The sequence below is a fragment of the Frieseomelitta varia genome, unplaced genomic scaffold (assembly GCF_011392965.1).
Source record: "Frieseomelitta varia isolate USP_RPSP 00005682 unplaced genomic scaffold, Fvar_1.2 scaffold_300, whole genome shotgun sequence".
Classification (NCBI taxonomy): domain Eukaryota; kingdom Metazoa; phylum Arthropoda; class Insecta; order Hymenoptera; family Apidae; genus Frieseomelitta; species Frieseomelitta varia.
The window spans coordinates 398,225-418,832 of NW_025110036.1; the positions used below are offsets into that span (position 1 = coordinate 398,225).

Genomic DNA, 20,608 nt, shown 5'->3' on the forward strand with positions numbered 1-20,608 from the left:
GCTTGTCTTCAAATGCAAGGTGGTCATTTCGAGCATCTTTTGTAAAAGTAATTAAAACAGAAAATTCATTATATCTCATAAACGAAGACAGATAGAACTTTTTTTCATTATTTTTAGGCGTACAATCCCACAAGTTATGAAACACCCTGTATATAAATAAAATTATATATATAATTATAACATATAATATTAAGTATACATGTAATATATCGTAATACTTTTTCTTTCTTAAATTTTTTAAACATTCAATACTCTAGTATGGACTAAGAGTTCAAAGGGTTAACAAATTTCATTTATACCAGCCAGTGTGACATTAGTTTGTCAGTAAAATAGGAACATGAAATTGCATGTTGCACGTTTGTTAGAATTTTGCCGTATATACGGAAGAATAGAAGAAAAATTCTAGCCTTCGTAGAAAAGACCAAATTTTCTACCGAGTCAAAAAAAGTTTAATTTGCGTTGGTTACTGTTTGTCGATGAAGCAGAAATAATATCGAATTCTGTTGCATGTCTTTCAGAATTTTAACGCACAAAGATAAATACAAAATTGATCCCCTTCGTAAAATGTAAGCAACTTTTACGTTTCGTATTAAATTAACAAGGTAATGCGACGTTAAGTCGTTGATAAAATAGAAATAAGGAATTCTGTTGTATGTTTTTTCAGAATTTTACTGCTCCCCCTTTCGTAAAACGTCCAAACGTTTTATCTGTGACGCTATTTCTTCGAATAAAATAGAAATATCAAATTGCGTTGCATGCCTCTAATAAAAGTAAGAGGAAATTTCTTCCCGTTGTGTAAAATCTAAATTTAGCAAAGTCTAAATTTCGTATTAACAAACTTTATTTATCTCAACTAACGTGACTGATTAATTCGTTGATGAAATAGAAAATTCGAAATCCTGTTGTTTTTTTTTTTAGAATTTTCATCGTCCTCCCTTTCGTAAAACGTAGAGAAGCTCAATTTTTACGCTGTCCATACTGTCTGATCTATATTGTGCGTTATCTATGTTACGTTATCTATAGATAGTGACTCTAGTTCTTCGACAGTATCAAGCACGTATTTAAACAACAAAATTCCTCATACCTTTTACATTTCCTCGCGTTTCTGTACATTTATCCCTGGCAATCGATATTTTCAAGCCGGCGGACAAATGTTCGATGCACGTAAAAGCACGGGCAGGAAGTTGGACGGAAGTTGGACAAATTCAAAATAAGAGTAACGCGTAGAAAGACATCGCGTCGATCTCACCCTCAACAGCAATATATTTTACATGGAGGTTGGAAATTTTTCTCCAAACACAGACAGAGGAAAGACTTTTCCTTTTTTGTTCTCTCTCTCTTTTTCTCTGCGTTTCGTTCGAGAGAGATACCCTCCAAGTTGACAGAGGAATATTCAGAACCATGGATACACATGAGAGTACGTACGCACGTTTACGAGTGTTTGATAAAAGGGAAGTTCACTCGGGGAAATAGTTATCGCAGACTCCCTTCTGTAACGTTATGTGCGAGACAGCGGATGATTCGATAAAAGAAACTTCTTATCTCGTGTTAGACTTTTCTCGTGGTAGACAGATCTAACGTAGATAACGGGTGAGCGTAACGGGAGGGTTGTGACTTCCCCGGAATTTAATTCCAACTTTCCCGGAGATCGACGATTTGATCTAAATCCGTGGCTGAACTTCCGTTCCCCGACATTGTATGCACATACATAAGTAGGTATATTTGCTCGGTAGTTAGTTCCAGAAGTTCTTCCCATCCGCGGCCGTGCCTCCCTTGGATACATATATTAACCTCTCGTGCTGGAACGCGTGCTGCCGCCCACGTCGACAACTTTTCGTCCCAAAATCGCGACATTTTCTCAGCTTTAAGTATATTTAAGCACAATCCAGGCAAAACAGATGATAAATTTATTGCTTCTCAATAATTTATATCCGGTGATGTGAGTATAAAGAACGACGTGAGTTCAAAAGAAAGCGACGAGTTGTATACGGCTCGGTCGCTCGTTATGGTCCGCAATCAGTTGCCAGCGCAATTGGTCAAGGGAAATGAAAAGTTACGTTATTACGCTTATTGGCAGCTCTTTCTCTCTTTTTCTTTTTGTTAATTTATTGTTTTATTAATTTACGTATTATATAAATTGATATATATTATAAATAATACATATAAGTAATATAGATATAAATAATAGATAATATATATAATATAAATATCTGTAGTCTACGAAAATATTCAATGCGCAGTTGTATGGTCATTCTCTTTCATTGGTTATGTAACGAGGCTCGATTATCGTAGTTAATGTTGCTGAAACTTAGAACGAGTAACAGGATGAGTTTCAAAAGTTGTATAAATATTTATTCGTATGAAAATATTGTAGAAACTTTTCTTAAATCCATCACGTGTTGTGTGATACATTTTGAAATTTCATTAACGCCAGAACCACCAAAGTGAAATTTGTCAAAATGACAAATTTATAATTTCCTATGAAAATTTCACATATTTCACATAATTACAGCAGTGTATTTTATACTCGAGTGACTTTTCATAAAATATATCGACAGAAACTTGTGTCCTTTATATTGAATTATTAACTTTTTCTTGTATCTTGCGCTTGAATTCCTTTGCTATAAATATTATACTTTTTCGTCGGTAGTTCTAGTGTTAACTATGCAACTGTCGGACTTAATTATTATAATTGATATTGGTGAATTTTGAAACGGCTTGAAAAGTTTTATAAATATACTATTCGTGAAAATATTGGAACAGAATTGTAGAAATTTTCTTACAGTTGGAATTTTGAAATTTCATTAGAGTATCACGACTATTTCAAATTAGACAAAATTAAAAATAAATCTGAAAATCTATCCTCTTTAGGTAATGTCATGGAAAAGAGAAGTCTACTTCAGTATTTCTAACGTGAAAACATCAATTGAAATTCTCATTCCATATGACAAACACCTCTTTAAAAGTTCAAAGTTTGATAATCTCAGTCCAATATCAACATCGTCGAATTAATTTTAAAATTATCGACAACTCTCGCTATGAAAGGGATTTGATTTCAGTTTATCAAAATTGAAGATAACTCGAAACGACGAAGAAAAATTATTACGATTATACATTATATATATATATAATAATAATAATAATAATCATTATTCGATATCATTAGACAGTCGATCTGAGCACCAAACACAATCCATTCAGTTTATATTTCAGTCACATTTCGAACAATTACAATATTACTTACTCGCGTCAATTACAGATTATATTTCAATTACATCTCGAAACGATATAATTGCGAATTATATTTCAATCACATCTTGCACGATATATTTATGAAAAAGAAAGAATGTTGACCTCAGCAAAATCGAAACAGTAGTGGACGTTAAAGTATCGCAAGTTCAAACGTGTAGGAGGATCGAATAGTTTTTGATAACCTCGCGTGGAATTCATATCAGGGAAGAGCCTGCTTTTGCAGCGCTATCGGAAAACAATTTCTCGATGCTGTGGAAGAATCGATGGCAGAAACGCCGATTCGACTAATTACGATGTCAACGGCGCGGCTCGGCGATTAATGCGGGATTTCGATGGCCGATTCAACACTGATCTCTGCTTTCGCTGCGTTTAGTTAAGTGTTGCACAAGGGCTTTAGTTTCCCTTCCCTCCCCCCCGCCCCCCTCTCCTCGTTTTAATTGATTTTCGTCGGGGCAATATAGCCAGCTTAATCCGAATTTATGATCTTCTAGGTTTTTTTTTTTTTTTTTTAAGCATGGATCAATAACTTCGCCGTGGCAATTATTTTACGACTTTATTCTTTGGTAGACATCTTATCTGTAATTTATTTCCCGATTGAGTGGTTTGATCGGCAAATTCGTTGCAATTAAGTAGTTGTTTATTAATGTTTTGGTAATCCGGCGAGTCGAAATTGGTCCTTACAATTAAAAATTTTAATTAGAAGATTTTAATTGGACTCGCTCGAAAACTGAATTTCGTAGTAATTCGATGAGTCAGTGATAAGATTGATATCAATATAATTGGCAATAATAGATAGTGCAATTTAATATATTCGTTAAGAGGAAGATCAGTATGAAAATTTAGAGTTATATTTCCTTTGCAAATTTAAAACCTGTCACAGAAACTTGAAACTGAAATTTAGGAGCAAGTGATTATTATTTAGATATTTGGAAGCGATTTGATTGCGATGATGTAAAGCGGGTTCCTTTCGGATGATTATGTCTTACCCGTATCTTGCAAATTCTCACATCTTCAATTTTAATTTCTATTTTAATACTTTCATTCGAAAGAGTGCCTTCTTTGAGAATAAACAATAAATTTCTGATATCATGTTATAACTATTGGATATATATTTCAGAATTCGAAGAGTGCAACAGTTAAACTGCAAACTTCGAAATAAGTCTCGATAATAACTGTGACAGAAGATTAATCTCGCCATTTAATTTAATATTATTTATATTTAATTTAATATTAATACGAAACAATAATAGACAGCATGATTTAACGTTGACGCTAGTAACAGACAATTGATCTAAAAATAGCATATCTTACAAATTCTCACATCGTCAATTTTAATTTCTATTTTAATACTTTCTTTCGAAAGAAGTGCCTTCTTTGAGAATTAACAATAAATTTCTGATATTATATTATAATATTATAATATTTAATATTTCTGATATTATATTATACTATATTATAATATATTATATTATAATATTATAATATTTAATATTTCTGATATTATATTATACTATATTATAATATATTATATTATAATATTATAATATTTAATATTTCTGATATTATATTATACTATATTATAATATATTATATTATAATATTATAATATTTAATATACTGATATTATATTATATTATAATATTTAATATACCGATATTATATTATAATATTATAATATTTAATATTTCTGATATTATATTATATTATATTAGATATACATTTCAGAATTCGAAGAGTGCAACAGTTAAACTGCAAACTTTGAAATAAGTCTCGATAATAACTGTGACAGAAGATTAATCTCGCCATTTAATTTAATATTATTTATATTTAATTTCATATTAATATACGAAGCAATTATAGATAGCATGATTTAACGTTAACGTTTGGTAACAGACGATTAATTTAAAAATTCCTAGAATTGTGTAAAACTCGCGTTGTAACGTAATTGTAGTAAATGAGTAAATTAGAATTCAGGAGTGACTTAATTGCGATAATGCGAATGGCGCGGCCTTTCGCGATGGTTAAAACAGTAATTAGTAGATTTGTTAAGGGAACCAGCGTCTTTAATTATAAGTTCCTAGCTTGGTGGTTGTTGGAACGTAATGCGTAATGGATGGAAAGATTCCGTACGAACCTCAAGCTCACCCCGTTCTTCCGTTTCCTACCAAATTACGAAATTCCTGCCAGTGTTCATTTAGCGTTCTAACTTTTTGCAAGATCCTGTAACTCCCCAGTGGTATTTCACGGGGCTAATGCCAGCTTTAAGATGCTTTTTCAGTCGTCAAAGCGTGTGTAATCCTGACTTTAATAAACTTCGCTGTATCACATTAATTTTTTATTCACTGGTTTCTTTAGCTTGTTAGCATAATTACTGAAATGGTAACTTTTTTTTTTAATAACGACTAACATCGTCGTATATACAAAATTTTGGATAAGATAAAATATAAAATATAATATATATAAAATTTTGGATAAAATAAAATATAATAAGAAATATAATTATTGGATTTTTTCAGTATTTTTTTTTCTATAACTTAAAGAAAAAAAAATGAAAAAGATTGAAAATGAAAATATAAAATATAATATAAAATATAATATAATATAAAATTTTGGATAAAATAAACTATAATAAACTACAATAATAAATATAATTATTGGATTTTTTCAGTATTTTTTTTTCTATAACCTAAAGAAAAAAAAAATGAAAAAGATTGAAAATGAAAATATAAAATATAATATAAAATATAATATAAAATATAATATAAAATTTTGGATAAAATAAACTATAATAAGAAATATAATTATTGGATTTTTTCAGTATTTTTTTTCTATAACCTAAAGGAAAAGAAAAAATGAACAAGTTATGACTTTTCCAAACCCTTCAGTTTTTCATCCTGTTCAATTGTACGTACGTACGATAAATTTAACGTTGAAGAATGTTAATTCTCGTCTCGCGTGATCGTGGCATATCCGGTAAATTTGCATACGTTTCGCGTGAAGTCTAACGGCATGTTTAAAGACCACCACAAGTACGAAGTTCTATCACGAAGTCTGGGTATGTCGCCTATGCGGTCCGGTGGAAACGTTCCGATGGAATTCCAGAATAATCCCGTCACTTTCGGATTCCAGATACTTTTCACCCGAATATTCGTTTCAACGTCCAGCGCGTTCGAACACTCGCGCCACCTTCTCATTTAATAATCAATTGGACGGCGTTATTGAAAAACGATGGAACGACGAACGAGACCAATTGGCTGTATAAAACTGGCAAATATCGAACAAAAATATAAAATATTTCTCGATTACCTGATTACCGCGAGTGTCAAACGTCTGTTTATAAAAATTACTGGAAAATTGTAAATGTAAAACTGTTACATCGAGGATGATTCGTGACGCACCTTCAAGTTTTATATTTTAACCACTTGCGGACCATAACGAGTGACCGAACCGTATACAATAATTTGTCGCTTTCTTTTTGAACGTCATTGGATAGAAATTATTGAAAAATAATAAATTTATTATTATATTATTTATTTTGCCTGGGTTATACTCAAATATATTTAAAAAGTACACTGAGAAAATATTGCAATTTTGGGGCAAAAAAATTCTCGACGTGCGTGGCACGTCATTCCAGCGTGTAAGAGATTAAATCTCACAACAAGAGACACTTTGATTTACCGATCGAGGAATCTACGCGTTTCAAACGATTCGAAATTTTTATCGACGCAAGTAAATGCATCAATTATTATTACTGTGAGCAAAAGCTGTACGTATTTTGACATTAACGAAATATACTATCGCCGAATGATGTTCAAAATATAGTAATAATAATAATAATAGAAATTACAATCATATAAAATTATTATTATTATAAAATTATAAAATTATTATTATAATAAAATTATAAAATTATTATATAATAATAATCATATAAAATTATTATTATTATAAAATTATAAAATTATTATTATTATAAAATTATAAAATTATTATTGTCATAAAATTATAAAATTATTATTATTATAAAATTATAAAATTATTATTATTATAAAAAAGAAGTAAAATCTACGTATTTCATGTTCATAAAAACTCAGCAATTTCTTTCGTTAAAATTTCCGTCGTTAATAATTTGCGATCGATGCTCCGAGGAATAAAAAAGGCTGTCGGCAAGGTGCTCTTTTTCGGAGCTTGAATAATACAGTATTATTGGTTTCAATACGCGAATAGAATCGGCCGATGAGCGAATTGAACATCCCGAGGTCAAAAACAGGTGTGCGAATGGTGACCCAGTTCCGTAGTGGCAGGAACGATGTAAAAACCTAACTGCCATTTGTCTCTGTTAGCTGTTATTGACCAGCGCTGACGAGTCAATTAGCGCTTACGAGCACTCCTTAATGAAATGAAGATCTGCGCCCGTCATTTTCAACGTTTATCAATTACGCTGTCCAGTAGTTAATCGAATCACCGCTGACAAATATGCAGATGCCAGCCTCTTTCGTCCCCGTTATTAAAATACGTTGTAAGTACAGGTTTGACGAAAGAAATTTTCACAGGCTTAACGTGAGAAATTTTTCACGATCGCGTCACGCGAAATTTCACACGAATAGCTGCTAAAGATAAACAGAAAAATTAAACAGTACGAAGATTCTTTCTTTAGCGAGAGAAATTCTTAATTGAAACGAAACTGAACTTCAAATTCTGGGATTCTGAATCCGGACTGAGGAAATAAATTCCGGATTCCAAATTCGAGCCCGATCGGAAGATGAGATAACTTGATAGGCTGAGAGAAATTCAATGGGATGAAAATTACAGAAGCTCGTACGCGAAACGCGTTGAGATTTCTTTAAATTTCCAACCATTTCGTATCGAAAGTGATGTGACATGAGCTGAAAATAAGAATCATCAATTATTAATTTCGCAGCTTTACGCGAAAAAGTTATAAAAAAAAAAAAAAAAAAAATTCGCGGTAAATTAAAATATTTGCATTGATTAGTCAACTAGTGGGCAAGCTTTCCTCGATGCTGAATATTTTATCCCGCGAAGTAATGAAAACAATAATTTTTCAGCTCAATGCACGCCAGTCCGCAAACATTCGATATCGATTTCTCTTTTTGTTTCTTCTCTTTCTTTTTTTTTTTTTCTTTTATATTGAACATGCAAACGCGATGGAATATCTGAAGATTCTCGACACGTTTTACCAGTGAAATCAATAATTCTAGTTTAGCTTGTAAAAAGGCAGGCGAACTGTCGAAACGTGAAAGTGATATTATTCTAAAAACTGGGTCAAATGCGATATATGGTACGTTTAATGTGGTTTGATCGTCTATCGTATAAATCTACAAGCTCGATAGAGGCGGCATTGACAAAGGGAAAGAAGGAAAAATAAAACTGTTGTTAAATTGTTGTTTATCTTATGCTCGTTGTGCAACTGAATTTTTTCACACGCGGTGTGAATAAATTTTTTAGTACAAAAGATGAAACACATTTTCCAATGAACGGACAGAAACGATAGTTATCGTGTGAACCTACTCCTTTATAGGGTAGGTATTATATATATATATATATATAATGGATAAAAGAGACCAATAGATTATTATCTGTTTTGTTCGTGATAGAAGCGAATTTTTTCATACGTGCAAATAAATTTTTTACAGAAAAGATAAAACGCAATTTTTAATAAAAAAAAAGAAAGAGAGAAAAAGAACAAGAATGATAGCAGCAGAACAGTTCTTTGAAGATAGTATTCGATGTGTTAATAGTACACTGAAATAAAATAAATTTAAGAAATAAACAAATTTTTATGTTATTGTTATGTTACAAATTATTTATATATTATGTATATCATAAATAAATTATATTATATATATTATAAATATTATATATTATAATATATTAATATATATATATATTATATATTATGTATATTATAAATTATAAATTATTGTTATTGTCGTAATATCTAACGATAAAAAAAGAAAATTGGGCACGAGATCTTTTCATACACTTTCGAATGAGTTTTAAACCCTCCATGTTTCTTCCAAACTATTTCCACGTTACAAAACAGGTGTTTCCTCAATGTTCGATCGAATTTGCTCGGAATCTTTTTCAGCGACGAAACTTCCTGCTCCGAAACTTCACTCTCCAGACCGATATCACTTATACATAACATCACTCGGCGAACTAAGTTTCGAAACTTAACGCATTCGATGCTGCGATCGTGTAATGCTGTGTCGTGCTTTTTCCAAAGATCGCCGCGGGAACGTTTCAAGTTTCCACAGTAGCAGGGAAAAGGAAGGAGCAAACTGTGAAATTGTAAATGTAAATGTAATTGTTAAATGTAATTTTAAATGCACTATTGAAAATTCTCGTTTGCACGGTCAACTCTGAGTTGTTCAGTCCCTTCTTACGCACGAGAATTCGACGATTGAAAAAAGGAATTGAGATGAGAAATTTACACGAAATCTGAAATCGAGTTTGTTTCTTTAATTCTTTGATGTCGCGTTCATTCTATTGATATTACAAAAAAAATATATTACACTGGATTTACTAAATTTCTAGTTTAGATTAAATAGACTAAATTTTTATTCAACTGCGTGTAACCTATCCTCAAGCATCTTTCTATGTTTCATACACATTTTATAAGGATCTATAAGGATTAAATTATGGATCTATAAGTGTGAGTAGTACATAACGACAAGTGTGAGTAGTACATATAATCCATTTCTTGGATCAATTTAACCCTTATAGATCCTTATAAAATGTGTATGAAATGTGTACAGATAGATTATGATGTAAAATTGTACTACTCACACTTGTTGTGAGTGGTACATATAATCCGTTCTTAGATCAACTTGATCCTCTTACAGAGTAGAATTTTACATCACAAGTGTAAGTAGTAAATATAATCCACTTCTTGAATCAATTTAATCCTTATAGATCCTTATAAAATGTGTATGAAATGTGTATAGATAGATCATGATGGAAAATTGTACTACTCACACTTGTTCTGAGTAGTATATATAGTAATAGTAGAATCTTACATCACAAGTGTGAATAGTAGATATAATCCATTTCTTGGATCAATTTAACTCTTCTAGATCCTTATAAAATGTGTATGAAATGTGTACAGATAGATTATGATGTAAAATTGTACTACTCACACTTGTTGTGAATGGTACATATAATCCGTTCGTAGATCAACTTGACCCTCTTACAGAGTAGAATTTTACATCACAAGTGTGAGTAGTAAATATAATCCACTTCTTGAATCAATTTAACCCTTATAGATCCTTATAAAATGTGTATGAAATGTGTATAGATAGATCATGATAAAAAGTTGTTCACACTTGTTCTGAGTAGTATATATAGTAGTAGTAGTAGAATTTTACATCACAAGTGTGAATAGTTGATATAATCCATTTCTTGGATCAATTTAACCCTTATAGATCCTTATAAAATGTGTATGAAATGTGTATAAATAGATCATGATGAAAAATTGTACTACTCACACTTGTTCTGAGCAGTATATATAATAGTAGCAATAGTAGTAGTAGAATTAGTAGTAGTATAGTAGTAGCATAATAATAGTAGAATTTTACATCACAACAAGTGTGAGTAGTAGATATAATCCATTTCTTGGATCAATTTAACCCTTATAGATCCTTATAAAATGTGTATGGAAATGTGTATAGGAAAATAACGATGTAAAATTCTACTACTACTACTGCCAATACTACTACTATATGTACTACTACTCAGAACAAGAGTGTTCGTGATATTTTTACACACATTTCACCCATTTCATTTTTATAAAGGTTAAACTGATCCAAGAAACAACGAGTAGGATTTATTCCAAATCACACCAACGAACACGCGCTAACTGCCCCTAACATTTTCCCAATCTACGGTCTATCCAAATGAATCGTCGAGTCCAGAGACCAGAATTGTTGACCTACAAATCACCCTAATCCGTCCCTCTGTCGTTTCATCGACTCCCCCTCCCCCTCATCCTCGAACGACCTGATTATTTTCTCTGATGATGTGCCGACAGAAGCTTTGGAGGATGGGTTCCCGAAGGAGCGGCGCGAGCGGGAGCCGGGCGAATGCTGGGGTCCTGAAGGAACGGGCCAGCATGTCGTTCATGCTGGTGGTCATGTTCTTCGCGGTGTTCGGCTTGATCGTCCTCACGGAGATATTCCTGATCGACGAGAGGCGTGGCGTGGGCGTAGGTGGCACCGGGGCCCTAGGAGGTCACAGGAGCGGACATCGATTGCCGGCTGCGCCCGATCGTCCGGATTACGGGGAAATCGGAGTAAGTACGCAATTAGGACCATCTGTATCCACTTAATTAAACTCGCCGCCGCTCGATATGAATCTCGTGTTCTACTGGTTGTTTCGGATGGCTGGCGCTTCTCTGGCCAGTTGTGGCTCGCGTAGTTTGGTTTAGATAATACTCTGGACTTACGTGTACGTGAAAATGGTAATAAACAGCGTGGAATGAATGGAGGGTTCTACCTCCAAGTAGATAATTACGTTTACTCCAAGCACTAGGTTCGAAGGTTGTACCGTACTTTTCCATTTCTTTGGACATCTTTGCTTTCCTTTTCCAAGTTGTTTTATATTTAACGTTGAAATCGAGAATCTGAAAGCCGCGTATAAGATATCGCGTCTGTTTTTCAGTTCAATATAACATTTATTCAGTCTGTCAAAGATCAGTGTGATATCTATCCTCACAGAGAGTTGAGAAGAATGTACAAAGTTGAAGTTTGTGTTTGAGATAATTTATCAATATCACATACATATAACATGTAACAATATCACATATCTATACATATACTAATAACGTATATATCACATATCTATACATATATTAATAACGTATTGTTATATATATATAACAATACATTAACATATACGTATACCATATAACACATATAACATGTAACAATATCACATATCTATACATATATTAATAACGTATATATCACATCTATACATATATTAATAACGTATTGTTATACATATATATATATATATATATATATATATATATATATATATATATAACAATACATTAACATATACCAACACACGTCATCTATACACACATGTCAGTATTATGTTTATGTATACATATGCTAATCTCACATATTTGGATATGCATGCACCGTTACATACACCAATATCATACACGTATACATGTCAAATATCATACGAGCATCAATTTCAAATTTCCTTCAATCCACACCATATTAATTTGAATCCAATATCATACAAGTATACATGTCAAATATCATACGAGCATCAATTTCAAATTTCCTTCAATCCACACCATATTAATTTGAATCCTTTGCCCTCGACAAACTTTTCTTCGTATCGTCAACCAGCATTACTAAATAAAATGATATAGCATTGTAAATAATCGTTCAAATGGTATTTGACACGAAATTTTTGTTGATTATGTCTTTCCAAACGTGTGACATCGTTTTTAATTTAACCACCTGCGCCTGGCAACAGATTGCGGACCATAACGAGCGACCAGACCGTATACAATGATTCGTCGCTTTCTTTTTCAACTCGTAGTTTTCAATCCCTGGAAAAATAACGTCCTCCACTCATTTTCGAGAAATTTCGTAAAGAAATTTATCACAAGAAATCTAGTTTACGCGAATTATTCCGAATTGTGTGTAATTGTTGAGTGTCAAGTTCATTCAGGACTGTCTTCAGAAATTCCTTTTCTTTCGTTCTTCTTATTATACCTTTCACTCTAGGCGTCTGTTCGAATATTATACTGTTATACATCGCCATTACGTTCATTACAATTATATCAGCAAACGATAAAAAAAAGGAAATCCGAGCTGTTGGCTAGATTCAAGTCGAGCGCAATGGGTTAAATTTCCTCTTCACGTGTCACAGCGTCTATCGTGAAACTGTTAGAACTGTTTTTGTCATTTTTTTTTTTTTTGAAACTGTTAGAAATATTTTTGTCATTTTTCTTTTTCTTTTTGACAAATTTTCTGAAACACCATGTACGCACGTGTGCTTGGAAACAAACGTTGGGAGAAAATTGGTCCGCAGCATTTGGAAACTAGAGGGACAGGAAGTCCTCGCGATTAACCGAGCCACCGATTCGTTTAACGAATTATTTACCGTCGTTCGACGAACCGTTTTCAACGAGCCGGCGCTGTTTATTTCTGTTTTGTTAACCGCTTTAATCGTCATTAGTCGCGTGCAAATATTGATCCGTTTACAACAGTGGGGCATTCCACGCGAACGGAAGAAAAAAAATAGTCCGCCGATTATTTGATCGCCGATCGTGCTGACACGGCCATCGTTTGAGACGATTTGCGAATTTGTGAATTTAGTCGTTGCTACGCGATGGCAAACAGCGACGATTTCGGTGGAAAATCGGATGGCAAAATAAACGAGCGTCACTTTGGAAAGAAACGTGCTCGTTTTTCGATTTCGCGCGCGCGAGAGAGAGAGAGAGAGAGAGAGAGAGATATTTTGATGCGATGTGGTTGAAAAAGAAATACGAGGACACAAGAAACAGACGAGAACAGATGTGATATTTCAAGATTTTTATGGTTTTTTTTTTGAGATTTTTAAGATTTCAAAGGAAACAATTGTATTTGAATTTGTATGTTTTCTTGTGAAAACAGGTGATAAATTTATGTCAAAGGTGTATTGTCGCGTGATGATAATCCAATCTTTCTTCAATTTATTTAATCCAAATCTTCACGAATCCATGTTCTTCTACTCTTTTATTTCCATCATTCGTAAAGATAGGTGACAAGTGTGTGAAGTTTTCTCTAAGTATTGGAGATATTTCTAGTGTGTTTTTATAATTTATTTAATTTAAACCTTCACGCTATGTGATTGAATTCAATATCAGTGTCATCGATATAATTCCTGTAAATGTACATAATATAAATGACAAAAATAATAATCGATATGATAAGGATTTCTAGAAAGACACAGTGAGTTGATCTACAATTCAATAGTAACCTTATTCGTTGAAATGTACGTGATATTACACGTAGTAAAAGAATAAAAAATTGCAAAATTGATGATAAAAAAAAAATCATAAAATTACTACAGATACAAATCTATGAACTTTGAACAAAATTTGCAAAACAAATTGCTCCCAATAAATTAACACATTTCTCTTTATTGATCCTTTGACAATCGTGATAAACACGTAACGATTCATCGAGATTATAATTGATAATTTAACCAATGAAATTTTTATATAAATTTTAATATTTAAATTTTTATATAAATTAATTTATATAAAAAGATATATAGATTTAAATTTATAATATTTAAATTTTTATATAAATTAATTTATATAAAAAGATATATAGATTTAAATTTATAATATTTAATTATTTATATAAATTTAAATTTAAAATATTAATCAATATATTATATTATATATTATATATTATAATATATTATATTATAAATATATTCATAAATTTATATATTAATTTAAAATATTATATTAATATATTATATTGTATTAATATAAAATTTATATATAAATTTATATATTATATTATAAATTTAAATTTAAATTTATCATATTTAATTATTTATATAAATTTAAATTTATCATATTTAGTTATTTATATAAATTTAAATTTATATTTAAATTTTTATACAAATTAATTATAATAAAAAATATATAAATTTATAATATTCAAACTTTTATATAAATTTTATTGCCAACGCTCGAATATGTATAATATACTAGATTCGCGCCTATTAATTTTCAATAAAACTTTATTGAAGTTAATTAACTCCTAGTCAGTTGGTCAAATTAAAAACCACGTGTGTTTGAATTTGTCATTTTCTTTTCCGCTCCTTCGATTTTTTCTCCCAGTTTTTACAATCGACAGACGACATTAACGAGCCGCGTTCGTTAATTTGCCACGCGGCTTTTGTACGAAACGATGCAAACGATGCACACGGATATCAGTTTTGCTGTAACGAGCGAGCGTATAGAAATTATGGTTCCCTGTGTACACATGACACCGCACCGACGCGACGTTCACGATACTTGTTAGTTGAATAACGATAATGTCAGAATCGCTGACAACGTACCAGCGTGTCTTATAAAAAATGACAGCATGCAGCGAGATGTGCGAAAAGTTGATAACGCAGGTTGCTTATCGCGATATTCGTCCACGGTTTTTATGAAAAAAAAAAAAAATATATATATATATATATATATACAAGAATGAGCGTGTATTTCTAACGAGCAAAAAGTCGCAAATTCTCTGACGAATTATATCAATATTAAAATAAGTATTAAACTAATCGTAACAATGAATTAAATGTTAAAATATTGATGTCGTTATTATTAATATTGAAATAAGTGTAATTGTATCGATGAAATCGATCTCGTTGAAATTTGTGAGACAAATTATTTTAATCTTTATGTCATTATAATTGGTTGTATAAATGCTAGAATGATTAACGTTTAATAATGTTGCAATAATATCTAATAATGTTAGAATGCTTTAGCTGGAAATTAAAAGTATAGATTATTTTTAATCTATCTTCCAGATCTGATAAATTTATGATACGATCTTTGATGTTCTAAGCTTAATAATTGACTACAGAGCTTGTTATTTATTTTTCAATAAAACTTTATTGTAAATTTCTGGAAAATTCAATTTACACGGATCTTGATTACGAAGTTCACGGTATTTTCGAGACCGGAAAAATATTTGCAAGATACTGTCACGGTATATATGTCTACATCGAAAACATATATAATAACTTGTTTGAAGATCAGTTTGGAGAGATAATGCTTTTCATTAATTTATTCGTTTAAATTTACCGTTTTTATATTAGTTTCGCGAGTAGATTTCAGACGAATGTCTAAATTTGCAGATATTACGTCGTTTTTCATACAATTTTCAAACGTCCGGACAGAGACCTTGAAATTGAAAAGTCAACTTAAAAAACAAGAAGTTAGGAATTTCAATATTTAACTAGTTAATGGGAAAAGACAGGTTGACCCGATCTTTCAAGTGTAATAATTTCTATTTTTCGCAGATCTATCATTTCCCACGTAGAATCATTTCCATTAAAAACATTATAAATTTTATGATAATTTGCAAGGATTAAGATTGATCAGAGCAGTATTAATTTCTCCATTCGCCCTTTGTTTTCCCAACTTAATTTTCCCTTTAATTTAAAAAGAAACAAGTTGGCATCTACGACGAAAAGACGAATAATTAAATTTGCAAGTTCTTTTATTAAATAGATTAAATTTCAGTTCAATTGCGTGTAATCTCTCATGTCTGATATTCAATTTTATGTCGCGATCGTAGACGATTTTATGAGAAAAGTGTATTAATTCGGTACGAATGAGAGTCAATTGCCTAATTATTTTGGTTAAGAAATCGAGTTAAAGATTCAGATTCCCTAATAAAATATTATTTTCCTCTGTCAAAATATTATCAACTACAAATGAATTTTCTGTTGAAATAGATTTCCTACTAAAATATTATCAACTACAAATAAATTCCCTATTGAATTAGATTCTCTATTAAAATATTATTAACTGCAAATAAATTCCCTATTAAAATATTATCAACTACAAATAAATTCCTTATTTAAATAGATTCCCTATTAAAATATCATCAACTACAAATAAATTCCCTATTAAAATATTATCAACTACAAATAAATTCCCTATTTAAATAGATTCCCTATTAAAATATCATCAACTACAAATAAATTCCCTATTAAAATATCATCAACTACAAATAAATTCCCTATTTAAATATTACCAACTACAAATAAATTCCCTATTTAAATAGATTCCCTATTAAAATATCATCAACTACAAATAAATTCCCTATTAAGATATTATCAACTACAAATAAATTCCCTATCAAAATGGTATCAACTATAAATAAATTCCCTATAAAATATTATCAACTGTAAATAAATTCCCTATAAAATATTATCAACTACAAATAAATTCCCTATTAAAATATTATCAACTACAAATAAATTCCCTATTAAAATATTATCATTAACTGCAAATAAATTATCATCAACTACAGTTATACGAAATATGCAAATATCACTTAACTACAGCCCGTATGTACCACAATTGCATCAGAATCAAATATCACGTTTCGTCACGTTTACACGCGTCATGTAGCCAAACGAATATTACATCGTCGTTAAAAAAAAAAAAAAAAAAAAAAAAAATAGAGACGACGGCAGCAGCCCCTTTTCCAACGCTCGCGATCGACTAAATAAATTTTAATTTCCTGGAAAACTCGCTCTCTGTCTCATCTCGTTCGATCTTTCGGAAAGGACAAAGCGAGAAGGACTGGCGCTGGTGCGCGTGTCGTCGAGGGAGGAAGGGGGTCGTAGGTGAACGTTCCTCTCGACGTTTCTCTCCCTCTCTCCTCTCCCCCTTCCCCTCCACCTCTCCCATCGAGGCCGGAAACCATTTTAATCTCCGCTATAAAGTTCGCAATCATCGCGAATAAAAGGGAGCAGATTATGACCTAAAATCGTGCTTTTGGTGTCCGCGGCCTCACCCCCTCGGGGAAATTAAAATGTCTCGATGGCCGTCGGCAATCCGTGACAACCGAGTTACTTCTCCTCTTGACCGTCGGAACTTTCATCTTTCTATCCTTCTGCCCTCTCCGTTCTCCCACCCCCATTTCGTTCCTCTCTCCGGCACGTAGTGGTAATAAGCAAGAGATACCTGCCCCGCGGAGAGGAGCCGCGGAGAAGGGCGAGTCGGATTTTCCATTGGCGGGACCGCTCGGCGGGGTCGATAATCCTCAAACGTTTCCTGTTCGAGGCAAAAGGGGAAACTGGTAAAAGACTTTCGAACTAATGGCAAGGGCTCAACTTTATACTCGGCCGCTCTTTGTTCGTACAAAGCGGAAGAAAAGTGGAGACGGAAAACTTTGCCATCTCGCGGGCCATCGATTCCTCTCTCGCTTTCTCTGTCGCTGCCTTTCCGCTGCTACTCACGCCCCTATTTTTATTCCTCCCCTTTTATTTCGTCCTCTTAGCCTTCCTCCTCTCTCCACCCTTTAGTCTCGCTGTTGCGCTCGCATCTCACCCCCTCCCAGCTGTTTTATATGCTCTCTCTCTCTCTCTCTTTCTCTTCAACTTCACGGTATCAATCGTACAGGACAATGATTCACGGACGCGAAGCAAACAGTCGAATAAGAACTAGTTTCGCCTGGCATTGATATAGCTGTCTCTCGAAACGAATATCGATTGGCTCGGGCTGTTTTTTTCGCCTGTGTTTCTTTTTTTTTTTTTCTCTCCCTACCATCCTTCGTGGCGGCGAAGGACGCTCGTCAAAAATTCTGATGCCATCCAGGTTGATATGATGTGCATAAAGAAACGGTGCCTGGTTTACGCAGCAACGCCCACGGGAATAAGACGTGGTATTTAGAACAGAGGGGGGAGGAAAATATGCGATGCACGCGAAGGGTGAAGTGGATGTAGCGCATAAGTGAAAGAGCAGAACCAGTGACAATGAAAAATTGTCGGTAATTTTCAATTGATGCTCGACTTTGCGAAAAGAGGATCGTGTAACGTAAGATCATCTTGGGAGCCTCGATTTTCGATACACGTGAGTTCGTTTCCTTTTTCTTGAAGATGATATTCACCCTCTACTGGGGCCGTGTAACTTTCAGGTCACGTGCTAACATATCGACATTTTGCCAAATAATTTTAGTTTGTTCACAAGATGACGTATACGTCTTAATTATACAATGCCTCTGAGATAACAACAGAGCACGCTGCAAAAATCCGGAGTTTCGAAAATAAAATATTCCAAATGCAACGAGCAACTATGTTTGACGCCAAGTGCAAAACTGTTTTACGGAATTTCACGCTTAAGCTTTTATGCGCAGAAGTGCAAATATTGTAAACCGTTGTTACTTCAAAGTTACAAAGTGAATTAATTCTAATAAAATTGTTTAAACTGGTAAATTCTTTTTTTTTAATCTGCGTACATAGGTTTATAATTGTTGATTTTCCGTTGCATAAATTTTTTTATATCTGAGAAAAAGAATTCGGCCCATAGAGGGTTAACGTCGTACATCTTCTTTTGAAACTTTCGAACGTGCGTAAAGAAGATTCAATATTTTAATTGTACGCTTCAATTGTGTAATTATAGAATTATTATTAGAATTTTTATTTAATAATTTTTAATTAAATAACTTGAGAATTAATTTAAAATTAATTTTGTAATTTTGTATCTGTTTGATTAATAAAAATTAATTTTATGCATTTTAATGTCCGAGTGATAGCTGAGAAGCCATTTTTCGTTAAAAAAACAATTTGTGCTATGCAAATATCGTTTTATTATAAGTCTTCAATTGATGAAAGAGTTTATTCATAATATAATCGATGGACTGCGGATTATTATGCATTTATAAGAAATCTGAAGGTGGAAATGCATGTAATATTCAAAAGAATATAAAATATCTGAATATCTAAGTTTTCAAGAGAAAACGATTTTGTATCTGGTTTCTCTTTTCTAAATTTTATTTAAAAGTATGAATCTGCATAAAAACCCGCAGTTTAATAATCACTGTGATGTAATCATCATATTATAATTGAAGTGTTCCATTAATCGGTGTATTTATTTAAAATTATTTACACCGATTGCTTCTCTCCTCACGTGAAAGGTACAATTGTTTCTATTTTAATTTAGTAAATTTTTTTTAGTTGAGCGCTGGTCAAATTTATGTTTAGTAGCTTCCATACAAAATTAAAATTCATTGTTGCAATAGAAACAATAGAATATAATAGAAGTGTGGGTATATAAATACGGAAGTAATATAAAATTCGAAGCAATTTCTTGGATAAATATTTCCTTGACGTGATTTATGATAATCTGCAGTATAATTTGCATGCCGCTTTAATCAGGGATCTGACGATATTTATAAATGTCGAGCATTCGTTAGAAGGAAATATGAATGACGGAATAGAGAAAAACAAAAATGGAAGCAAATAAAAATTCTAGATGAACCTCCGCCGAATTTATTCGCCGTACGTCAAAAATATTTTTCGATCAAATTCTGTTTATACTGAAACATTTGATCAAGTTTTTATTTATTTCGTTTGAAACGACCAGAAATATTGTACCATTTAATTAAAACTTGCCTCTTCTTTTTTTTTTTTTTTTTAATCCTTCCTTCTACACAGTTTACACTTTCATGAAGTTTCCCTCGAATTCGCGTTTTTTAATCAAAACGAGACGAAATAAAAATTGTATGCGCAGAGAAAAATATTTTGCCCGTTTACAGTTTCGCTGATCAAGATGAAAAAAAAAAAAGGAAAAATT

The 20,608-nt window shown here is 32.1% G+C and overlaps 1 protein-coding gene across 1 annotated transcript in view; it reads left to right on the plus strand.

The window, feature by feature from the left end:
* Positions 1-20,608, plus strand: part of LOC122529668 — a 52,825-nt gene that overhangs the window by 1,710 nt on the left and 30,507 nt on the right. Inside the window, exon 2 of the mRNA XM_043656003.1 lies at positions 11,303-11,563. Coding sequence (XP_043511938.1) covers positions 11,315-11,563 — 249 coding nt within the window. The 5' untranslated portion in view covers positions 11,303-11,314. The remainder of the gene's footprint in view (positions 1-11,302; positions 11,564-20,608) is intronic.